General features: G+C 43.6%; 1 protein-coding gene across 1 annotated transcript; it reads left to right on the top strand.

Moving 5' to 3' along the window:
- Positions 1-44: 44 nt before the first annotated feature.
- grin2bb (glutamate receptor, ionotropic, N-methyl D-aspartate 2B, genome duplicate b) lies at positions 45-9,379 on the top strand (the record flags this gene model as incomplete). Its single annotated transcript, XM_052506380.1, is given in 10 exon segments — positions 45-283; positions 2,988-3,847; positions 3,849-4,239; positions 4,242-4,491; positions 4,494-4,789; positions 4,792-8,671; positions 8,709-8,819; positions 8,857-9,078; positions 9,153-9,189; positions 9,227-9,379. Coding segments are annotated over 6 exon segments (2,822 nt in total), but the record flags the coding sequence as incomplete, so codon positions are not given.
- Between the last annotated feature and the right edge of the window lie 2,887 nt (positions 9,380-12,266).

Raw genomic sequence — 12,266 nt, 5'->3', positions numbered from 1 at the left:
CCTAACCCCTCCTAACCCCCTCTATCGCCTGCTTGTCCCCCCAGGAGAGATGGAGGAGCTGGAGGCTCTGTGGCTGACGGGGATCTGCCACAACGAGAAGAACGAGGTGATGAGCAGCCAGCTGGACGTGGACAACATGGCAGGTGTCTTCTACATGCTGGGGGCGGCCATGGCTCTGTCGCTCATCACCTTCATTGCCGAGCACGCCTTCTACTGGCAACTGCGCTTCTGCTTCATGGGCTACTGCACCGGCAAGCCAGGCTTTACCTTCTCCATCAGCAGGGTGAGTTATTGGCTGGATTGGAGCACGTCTTTAACCGGACCGGTACTTCCTTGTCAGGTTGCTAACGCTCTGTGTTTATGCCACGTTCACATCATGTCGGAAACTTGGGACTTCTGAGTTCAAATTAACCTAAGTTATTTGCGTAGGGCTTAATATTTGTTGATTCTGTTACTTCCCAAGTGAGAAACTTGAGTATAATCTTTCCACAACGAGTAAGCTGACATGACGTGAATGCGGCATAATAAAACCTATACTAATAAGCTAATGATACTTTGTTAACTGTGACGATACCCTTTGAGCAAGGATAACAAAACGAGTATAACTACTGATGTTGTGAACGCTAATCGAATTCAGGCTAATCCGTGCTAACGGTGCTAGCAAAACGAACATAACAATCATCGCCAATGGGCCTTTTGAAAGCCCTTTTAATATATAACACTAACGCTAAGGCTCTTACAGTTAGTTACATGCCCACTGATTCCAGTTGTATAGAAGGGTAAAAACCGAGCTTTATCACGGTGTTGTTGCGTCTTTAAATGGGGACTGCTCTGAGGGCTGTTTATGCGGGTCATTTACCATGGCAGTTGTCATGGCAGTTATTATTGTATGTCAGAGAGCTTGTTTACGCATGAAAAACAATTGCTTGAGGAACAATCACATTTGCATAATGTTACCTTTTAAGAGAGGAGGGAATGTTTTTGTTGTTGCACGCTCATTGAACTCAATTATCATTCATTTGAGAAACGGTCGCAAATGTTTACCTGCCTGAACTTCTTACGAAAGGTTTATCTTATATCCTCTTGAGCATTTTGAAAAAGCAGTTTTCTCTACTGTATCCTTCCTCTTTTGGGAGCTCGACAATAGTTACACTGTAATACAGCAATAATGGTTTTATGCAAAGTACATAAAATAGTTTACGTGTAGGGAGAGCTATTTATTGGTTCAAGTGTACAGGTGTTGATGTTATTTGACAGTTGCGTTACAGCGTTCATTTTCACCCTCTACACTATTACAGACTACCCCTCGTCTAATTATTGCCGCCTGCAAGAGATATTAGTCTATTACAGATTTCTATGCCTGGTTTAGTGCTCCAGTTGTGGAGGGACAGAGGAAGTATCGCGCTCAACCAATCTGCACACATACAGACAGACAGACAGACAGACAGACAGACAGACAGAGTGAGAGAGAGAGAGAGATGGGGTGATGAGAGAGATAGGGGTGATGAGAGATAGAGAGATAGGGGTGATGAGAGAGCGAGATAGGGGTGATGAGAGAGAGAGAGAGAGAGAGAGATAGGGGTGATGAGAGAGAGAGATAGGGGTGATGAGAGAGATAGGGGTGATGAGAGAGAGATGGGGTGATGAGAGAGAGAGATAGGGGTGATGATAGGGGTGATGAGAGAGATAGGGGTGATGAGAGAGAGATGGGGTGATGAGAGAGAGAGATAGGTGTGATGATAGGGGTGATGAGAGATAGGGGTGATGAGAGAGAGAGAGAGAGATAGGGGTGATGAGAGATAGGGGTGATGAGAGAGAGAGAGATAGGGGTGATGAGAGAGAGAGAAGGGGACAGAAAGAAAGAGAGGGCATATGATGAGAGGGACAGATAACATATGACGCGAGGAAAAGGAAACCTGTCCGTGAAAAAAGAATGATAAAAACACATAAAAGCGGAACAGAAGGAACAGAGGAGCGCTAAAGGAAAGATGTGCCAGTAACCTCTGTCCTATCACCTTTACAGAGGGATTGTGTGGACATACGTAGACAGATAAAGAAAGTCCCGTTGGAGGAGAAGCTTCACCATGGCGACCAGGAGGCAATGGAGATAAAATAAGACAAAAAAAGACACAAAGAAAGAGTGGAAAGAGTAGTAAAATGAATTCAGGGGGCCAGGGGAGAGGAGTAACTTAGACAAGACGCTCCTGATGAACAGTGAGACACGTTTCACTGGCAGGCAATGATATTTTGTTTTTTAAAATCTGGAATGGCACCCCCAGCGCTGATCCTAACATACATGCCTTGATTTGTTGGCAGGTGTCACCTCTTAGAATTACTGTCCTCACAATGCCAAAATCACAACCAGATAATGACGTAACATTTCAACAAAACCACACCTGCCTTTCATTTTGCAGAATATAAAAAAATATATTTTAAAAACTTTTATTGCATGATTCATTTTCGTGACGTGTCTTTACGAGAGGGGGTTTGGATTGCCCCAGGAAAAGTGCTGTCAGCTGAATTTAAAGTAATCAACTTATTGATTGGTTTGTCAAAACTAGATGCTAACGGCGCTCTTGTCATTATCAATCAAGTCTCTGATCTGCCCTCCAACACTGGGTCTGAGTGAGAGGAAGAGAGGAGAGGCTCTGAGCCTCTGCAGGGGCCAAAGCTCTGTGTGCTCCCCAGGGAGAACGTATTGATCAACTCACCACTATTACTGTTTAATAGTGTGTAAACAAGGTGGCCAGATGAAACACTGCAGTGCATTAACCTCTCTCTCTTTGTCTCTCATCTCTCTCCACCTTTCCACCTCCCGTCCGCTTTCTAATGCTCGTCCACCAATCTACCCTATTTCTGTTTTCGTCAATCTGTCTTTGTGTTGGTTTCTTTCACTTGCTCCACCTCTCCCCATGTTTTTCTCTCTCTCCCTCTCCTCCTGTTCTCCACCATTCACCATCCCCCCTATTCATCTGTTCCTCCAACAGGGCATCTGGAGTTGTATCCACGGGGTCCAGATCGAGGAGAACAAGTCGGCCATGGACTCTCCATCGGCCACCATGAACATGAACATGAACAACACCCACTCCAACATCCTGCGACTGCTCCGCACAGCCAAGGACATGACCGCCATCCCGGGGGTCAACGGCTCGCCGCACACGCATGGCGCCCTGGACTACGGTGGCCACCACCGTGGCGAGTCGCCCAGTATCTACGACGTCTCCGAGCACCGGCGCAGCTTGCAAGAGCGCAAGGCCCTGCCGCCGCCCTACCTGCCAGAGGACAACATGTTCAGCGACTACATCAGCGAGGTGGAGAGGACTTTTGGCAACTTGCCCCTGAAGGACAACAACCTGTACCAGGACCATTACCTGCACCACCACTCAGGTCCGGGACCTGGGCTGGCTCTGGGTATGTCCGGCCCCCCGCCTAACAGGCCGAGTAGCTTAGGCAGTACCAGTTCATTGGAGGGAGGGATGTTTGATTGTGACAGTTTAGGGGGAGGGGTAGCGCCCATATTCACCACACAGCCCCGCGTTGCCTCCCTGACTCACAGGAACACCAATAAGTTTGACCTGATCGCCGGCCACGCCTCGGCCTCAGGCTCCGGTCAGCAGGTGGGTCAGTTCAAGTCGAACGACCTCTACGGGAGGTTCTCTTTCAAAGGCGGGGCGTCCAGTTCTGGGTTTATCGACAGGGGTGGTCACGACAGATACTGCATGGGTGGAGGAGGAGGGGGTGGCGGGGGCTCGGGGGGCGATGATGTGTCGGATATCTCCTCACACACCATCACATACGGCAATCTGGAGGGAAACGCCAAGAGGCGTAAACAGTACAGGGACAGCTTGAAAGAGGCCCGCCTCAGCCAAATCCAGACGGGAGCAGGACGAGATTGATTACCGGAGGCGAGCCCACCACCACCACACCGTCCACCACCACTTCTCCCGCGGGCCCCTGGGACACCGCTCGGCCTCCCCACCCCTGGTCCCCTCTGAGAGGAAGAGAGGAGGAGGTGGAGGAGGGGGTAACTCTTCACCTTACTTATTCCGCGACAAAGAAAATCTGAGGGAGTTCTATGCGGAGCAGGTCCATTCCAAGGAGGGCTCTGCCAAGTGGGAGCATGTGGATGTGGCCGACGGGCCTTGTCCGATGGGCGGTAGGGGAGGAGGAGTCGCTGGCGGTAGTAGTGGTAGTGGCATTTGTAAGAGCCTAGTGCCTGTGGAGGATTTCCTGAAAGGTAACAAACCCAAAAGTCAGAGGGTAAAAGTGGCGTAGTCGGAGGAATGGGCTTGGGGTCGTCAGGGCAACAGGCCCACACGTGTTGGGAGAAGAACATGTCTGAAGTGGGGGGTGGAGGCATAGCAGGGGGTGACTGGGAGTGTCGGAATCACAGTGGTGGTGGTGGTGGCGGGGGAGGAGGAGGAGGAGGGAAGTCCATCTCTCACCATGGGGGAGGGGGCACCTGTACGCATGGGAGCGCTAGTGGCGGAGGAGGGGGGGCACTAGTGGCGGAGGGGGAAATAGTCGTCCAAGCTCTGCAACTTGCAAACGGTGCGAGTCGTGTAAGAAACCAGGCAACCTGTATGACATCAGTGAAGATAACCTCATATTTAGCCAGATGGGGGGTGGAGGGGGGAAGAGTGGTGATGCGGGGGGTGCTGGCCAATCACAAAGTCATGCACAGCGCAGGAAGCTAGGGCCAGGTGGGCGGGTGTTACGGAGACAACACTCCTACGACACGTTTGTGGATTTGCAGAAGGGTGGGGGTGGCGGACGCATGGGCGGGGGTGGGGAGGAGGTGGAGGAGGAGGGGGAAGGGGGCAGCTCCTCCCACCCAGAAGTGTGAGCTTGAAAGACAAAGACCGCTACATGGAGGGAGTTAGCCCATATGCCCAAATGTTTGCCCAGTACGCGGAGAGGGACAGAGATAGTCCCTCCTTTTTCAGCCGGGGTGGTAGTGAGCGGGAGAGGGCGAAAGGAGGCTCCTCCTTCAATTTGTTCCGAGGCGAACGAGGAGAAGGTGGGTTGCACCGTCGGTCGGTGGGGGAGAAAGACATGAGGGACAGGGATAGAAGAATGATGGGAGGTGGAGGTGGTGGGGGCGGTAGTGGCAAAGGGGCCGGGACTTACTCCTTGTCTAAATCTCTCTACCCAGATAAGGTGACCCAGAACCCCTTCATCCCAACCTTCGGCGACGACCAGTGTCTATTACATGGCGGCAAACCGTACTACGTCAAAATGTCTCCACAGCAACAGCAACAACCGCCACAGCATCTCCTCAACAACAGCCGCGGGGACTTCCGAGGCTCCATGGGGGTGCCTTCATATTTTCCGGCGTCAGCCACGACGGGGGTCATGTCCAACGTGACCCCCAGGTTCCCCAATGATCTGTGTCTCGGGGGAGGGATGGGGGGGCCCATGGGGAACCACCATGGCCCCAGACTGGGAGGCAACAAGCTACTGCCGGTCAGGGACGGGGGGTTAGGGTTGGTGGGGCAGGGCGGCCAGACACCCTTCAACGGCTCGAGCAACGGCCACGTTTACGAGAAGCTCTCCAGCATCGAGTCTGACGTCTGAAAGAAAGAGATGGAGCTGGAGAACAGGATAATTACTTCTCCGTCCGAGGAGAACGAATAGACGCTACATTGTGTACATTGTTCTCATATTTCTAACTGAGGAAGGTTAGTTGGACAATGGACACTGCAGACAGAGTGAAGGAGAGTGAAGGAACTGTCAAGTGTAACAGAAAGCGACACGACTTCTAATGAGGAAATGAGCGGATTCTGCTGCTTGACTCTGAGACTGTGAGGGAGGAGGAGAGAAATCTCTCCTCCGTTTCTCCTCTCCTTCTTCACTCCCTCTTTTATCTTTCCCTCTCTTCCGCTCGCCTGCTGTTCCTTACACCAAAACTAACGTTTTGCTTAGCTATCAGAAATACAATCAAATGAATGAAAAATCTAATACTTTTCTTGAAGTAACAGGGTAAACTAACAATAATTGTATTGATAATGTTGTTAATGATATTATTGAATATAATTAAATGGTTTAACATTTGGGCTCATTTTCTTTTTTTTTTTATAGTTCATGTTGTTATATATTTGTATTGTTGTTAATTATTTGCTAGGCCACCATATTACAGGAGACTAAATAGACTATTTGTTAGGAAGAAATGTTACTTAAGTACCAATACTTTTAGGTTGTGTAATTCAGATTTCTTCTTAATTCTTGATTATCCATATTTTCTGTTTTTGGAGTGAGCTGTGAAAAAGTATACTGTATGTGAAAGACATGATTTGCTGAGTACATTTTCCATATACTTGACATCTTATAGTGAAGGAGAAAGTACTTATGTGGCATCATACTGGTTTGCCGTTTAGATTTCTTGTTTTGCCTGGCAGTACGTCGGGAGTAGTGGTGATCTCAGATACCGAGCGGGATGTGCCTTACTGAATCCACTACAATCACAAAGATATGAAGACTCCTCCTCCTATCGGTAGAAAGGGTGTTCATTCTGTAGACAATTCAATTATTAACTAGTAATTCATAAAGTGGTTGTCATGTTCTCTGAGAATCCACTTAGCTGAGATTTTGCTTTAAACGAGATCCACCCACCTGAAAGGAGAGATAGTTGCATCATGGAAGATTTCGTTTTCTGCTCGTTTCACTCGGGTGCTAGTCAAGAGGCTCTTATCTCACCCTTTAGCTTTCCATAAATCATTTGATTTAACTTTTAAATACAACATATCACAAGTCCCCCTTATATACCTAAAATGTAAACTATCAATTATACTTGTTATCATTTTCATATTGTTTTTTTTTTTTACTTTTAACTTGGCATAAATGCAGTATTTGCTAAACATATGTTTTTCCCCTTGTATTCCTATATGTTGCTGGGAAGTGATTGAATGGAGTTAGTTTCAATTGGACTTGACAGTTTTCTACTTTTAAAATCTGGTCTTGATGGTATGTTGGAACATGGTCTGGGAATGGAGAGATGGACAGCAGGACGTGTTAGTTATTTCATTTTGTATCATGGCAGTAAGCTGTTTGCTGTTGTATTAGCGAGACACATTTATTAGAAGGGGGATGAGTGGGGAGTAGTGTGCTGTGAACACAGGGAGGAAAGAACGTTTCAGTTGGTTTATTAATTTCCTTTCACCCAATCACTGTACTGTTACTGTACTGTATACTGTATGTCTCTCCTTAATTCACGTCAAGGACTTGATCAAACCACTAATCATGTTTGACTTACTTAGAATGTGTTATCATTTCTGAGATAATTCAGATATCACTAAAGGTGGTCACTTGATATGGGGATTGGGGCAAATAATCACTATTTCACCAGTTGTTAGCTTTTTTCTTTCCTTGTGAATACCAAACAAATCAATCACTTTATACAGGCCACACAAGACAGCCTGGATGTAACATTCAGTAAATCTCAGTAAACTTTCAACATTTTTCCAAAGATGATTATGGAATGTTTTGGCAACTTCCATCAATGTCTTGATACATAAGAAGGATAAAAGGACAATAACATTTGTAAAGCTTGAGTACTTGACCAGGGCATGATTACCATTAGCCTATTATTAGCAATAATTCTTCATCTCTGCATTTAAAATAAAACCTTATTTGAATAATTCTGTATATTTCAACCAGAACAATCACTTTTCATCTATCAGGGCAAATCTCTTATGAATTTAGAAATGTGATTGAAGGCACTAGACAGTATTTTCCTTTTGGAAAAAAGGTCCTCACAACTGTCCTGGAAGGTACTTGGTGGAAGGTGGAGAAAAGCTAACCGATGCCATGATTAAAATGAAGAAAAAAAACATTGACTCTCCACATAGTGTGGAAAGTAACGTTTTCCCCCCTATTCTATAAGCATTGAGTCCAGTGGTTTGTTTATCATGCCTTTGCCAATGTCTCTGGGTCGCTTCCATCAGTGACAACCTCATGTCCATGGAAGATGACCTCAAAGCCACAACGTATCACAGACAGATATCCAGGTCCACGCTGTATTTGTGTTCACCTCCATGTAATTGTTGTAATATACAATTTAGGACCCCCCCATATCTTCATTTGATTTATTCTATTTATTAATTACTTTAAGTTGTAGCTGTCTAAAATATTACATTGCTAAGTGATTTGTCATTTTGCCAAACCAAATTGTACGATCTAAGCACAATCAGTGTTATTGATTAGTTGATCAATACTTGTACATCCCTATTGACACTTGGAAAGATTTTTCCTTCTTTCATGACTGACAAGTCAGTGTGTATGATATTGAGTCAGTGTATAAGGACATGTGTCCGTAAGGACATGCATGCATCAGTGGAATTGTTATATTTTCCCTTTTTTACTTAGACTCTATTTTATCCCAAAAGTGGGTGTTTGGGAATGATATCTGGACTTTTTAATCGATTTAATTTATTCTGATCCTTGTTGGTGTGTGTTTGTCTCTGTAAAAGAGAAAATAGAATTTTGCTCTCAAAATTGTCGTTATTTTAAAATATTTCAAATTCAGTCAACAGAATTGTCAATAGGAATAATTGCTACGACAAAATAGTTTCAACAGATTTATTATGGGAACCAGGTGAAGTTTAAGAAGAGAAGTTCAGGCTTCTCTGCTCCTCTTGACATTTGGTTGTAAATGCATGTGAATGAGGTGAAGGTATTGGTATCATTAAATGCCTGTGAATGAGGTGAAGGTATTGGTATTATTAAATGCCTGTGAATGAGGTGAAGGTATTGGTATTATTAAATGCCTGTGAATGAGGTGAAGGTATTGGTATTATTAAATGCCTGTGAATGAGGTGAAGGTATTGGTATCATTAAATGCCTGTGAATGAGGTGAAGGTATTGGTATTATTAAATGCCTGTGAATGAGGTGAAGGTATTGGTATTATTAAATGCCTGTGAATGAGGTGAAGGTATTGGTATTATTAAATGCCTGTGAATGAGGTGAAGGTATTGGTATTATTAAATGCCTGTGAATGAGGTGAAGGTATTGGTATTATTAAATGCCTGTGAATGAGGTGAAGGTATTGGTATTATTAAATGCCTGTGAATGAGGTGAAGGTATTGGTATTATTAAATGCATGTGAATGAGGTGAAGATATTGGTATTATTAAATGCCTGTGAATGAGGTGAAGGTATTGGTATTATTAAATGCCTGTGAATGAGGTGAAGGTATTGGTATTATTAAATGCATGTGAATGAGGTGAAGGTATTGGTATTATTAAATGCCTGTGAATGAGGTGAAGGTATTGGTATAACGTTTCTATGAAGTGATGAACCAGCTTTGATTTTCAATGTATTTGCTTGTTTTTTCCCTACAACCTCTCTTTCTTCAGTAAGTTGCTTTCTCTCTTTCTCTCTTCTCTCTCTCTCTCTTCTTTCTCTCTCTCTCTCTCTCTCTCTCTCTTTTTCTTTCTTTCTTTCTGTTGTTGTATGTGCCTCAGTACATGCGCTTGATTACCTCTGTGTGTGTGTGTCTGCGCGCGTGCACGTGCGTGCGCGTGTGTGTGGAAAAGAAAGCGCGAAAGAGAGAACTGTTGACTGATGTTCTGCATTGTAGTGCTGTATGTAAATAACTTACCTCCCTCTAGCAGACTTTTAATAAAAGTGTACAAAATGGCTGAAAGTGAGAACCTTTTGGGTGACATCTTTGATTTGAAGGTTCCCTGCTAAAATTGTTTTAAAAAAAATGAAAGGCCACATATGTGCAAGCTTGTAATTTGTTGAAAGAGTACACACCTAAAGTAGTAGAGACTATTTTTACAGCAAGTTGATGAATTTCCTTTCACTTTAATTTGGTAAAAGACCGGCATACACACTTGTTTTGATACACAACTAATGGTAATGACATTAGTGGCTATTACATAAGCACAACATCATGACTCTCTACTACATTTTTACAAGTTATAATTTTTCTTCTTTGGCAACCCTTTAATTTACGTGTTTCCAAGTAGAAAATTATAACACAATCATTTCTAGAACTGTACAGATTGTGAAAATGTATATATGACTAAACATTTCAGTCACTCTTTAATTTTTGTATGGGAAGAAATGACATGTGTTAAAGAATAATAACAAATGTGATGAAATATTTAATAACATTTAAAATGAGGATAATTAAACACAGTCGATGTGAAAATAAGTGCTAAGAAATATTCTTCTTCTGTCCCTTTGTACAAAACAAAGTGTTGAGTATTAATAATAAAAAACATGAAATCATGTCATTTGTGAAATTCCTACGTTTTCTTATTTTTCCCCTCTAAACAGATTTCAACATTCATTCATGGTCTCTCATTTGTCTATATATTGTATATATATATATATTGGAATTATCTGGCTCGAAGGACCAATACCTTAAAGGGTTATTCAGCAGTTTAAACAATAGAAAAGTGTCCTCCCCACCCCTGTTTTGTTTTTTATATTTTTTATAATGGGGCTGGAGAATTGTAACCACTTCCTAGACAGAGCTATGGATGGATGCAAGGACTTACCAGCCATGATATCAATATTATAGTTGTAACCATGTTTTGACTCTATATAGTGTTTGTTTAAATTTAATTTGTTTACAAACATTGGAGTAAAATAAGCTTATATTTTGGCTTCTGGTGGGGTACAACAGCTCATGAGACATTTAACTTATGTTCTTCAAGAATCAATGGGTACATATCAAGTCCAAAAATGGATGTATTAACTGCAGATTGCCCCTTTAAAGGTGCAGGGCCCTTTCAAGTGTTCTCAGATTCATCTGTCATTTAAATGGCCAGTATCACTCCTCCTCTTTAATCCTGTTGCTGTATTGTCACTTTCATCCAGGACACCTGTCCATCCTCCCGTTCCGCCCGTCCCCTTTTACCTTTCATCTTGTCTCTCCGTAGCTCTCTCATTTTTCCGCACTTGCGTATCTTTCTGTCTGTTTTTTCTCTTTCACAAGTAGAACACTGAAATGAGATTGAGGTTACTCAAGATGTTGGAGAGTCAGGTTTGTAGGCCAGGACAGACGGAGAGGAAGGTGACGAATGACACACTGATAACAAGTGAACCAGTAGGATATTGTGTACAAAATTTGAAAGACTCCAAATCCTCCTCCTGAGACTCTCTCTCTCTGCCTCTCTTTCTTCTGAAAGAGCTCTGACCAGCAACAAGGGAGATATTTAAAGAAACCAGTCATCCACAAAACCCTCTTTGAGATATTGGTAAAGCATATCTCTGTCTATATTCTATAATTCAATATCTCTGCTAGGATCCTATGTCATTGAGAGATAAATAATTAGCTAGTGCTATAAACAACACTGATAGAACAAGAACACATTGATAGAACACATTGCAACACATATAACTACTTGACAATTAACCGTTACCTAGCAACTGGCTCTTTTTTCAAGAGATGGGGAGAGTGGAGGATTTATACTGTATAGTCTCACTGTTTTAGTGGATTGGATGGGAAAATGAATCAACATACAATACCAAAATGGAAAGTACAGCCTGAGCCGAACATCTACAGAGAGAGGGAAAGTCAGAGAGAGGGAGAGGGAGGGAGCGAGAGCGGGAGAAATGGGGGATGGAATGCAGATTAAGAAGTAGAGATGAAAGACTGAAGCCCCGCTTATACTTGGGGCTAACATTGGTTGTGTGTCCTAATCTTGTCCACATTCTGATTGTGCCTACATTTTTGTGTCTGCATTGGGACCAAATTCTCTGAACCATCCCTGTATGCAAATGATTTCACAGCTATTCTTTCTAATAAGAAGTTATTTATTTGAAGACATGTTGGTGGCATAAGTCAATGGTGCAGCCTGTCAATGATGTTAGAGGCCGGTATAATGATGATTTAAGTAGTTTCACTGCCCAGAATGGTCTACACAATGCGTCTTTTAATCGTGTAAACCTGTCTAAAAATGCAGGATCAGTCAGAATGTGGACAAGATCAGGAAAAAGGACGCATGTTAGAACCAGGTATAAACAAGGCCAGAGAGAAACAACGGAGGATGACAAGAAGAGATGGGAAAGTAGAGGCAGGTTGGAAAGAGGGAATGAGAAAGACGGAACATTTTATACTGCGGCTCTGTGGATGACAAGCAAGAGTTGGGGAAGAGGAGAGGAGAGAAGGAACGGTTGCTGTAGAAACGCTTGGCAAAGTTTTAATGAGGGCACAAAGTTCGATCCTTATGCCCACAACACATCCACACTCACACACACACAGTATATATACCAGCTGGCTTTAGTATTACCCTTTGTGACTACAGCTAACG

The sequence above is a fragment of the Oncorhynchus keta genome, unplaced genomic scaffold (assembly GCF_023373465.1).
Source record: "Oncorhynchus keta strain PuntledgeMale-10-30-2019 unplaced genomic scaffold, Oket_V2 Un_contig_26113_pilon_pilon, whole genome shotgun sequence".
In the NCBI taxonomy this organism is placed as follows: domain Eukaryota; kingdom Metazoa; phylum Chordata; class Actinopteri; order Salmoniformes; family Salmonidae; genus Oncorhynchus; species Oncorhynchus keta.
The sequence above is the reverse complement of the archived record's forward strand: the minus strand, read 5'-3'. Positions and strand labels throughout refer to the sequence as shown.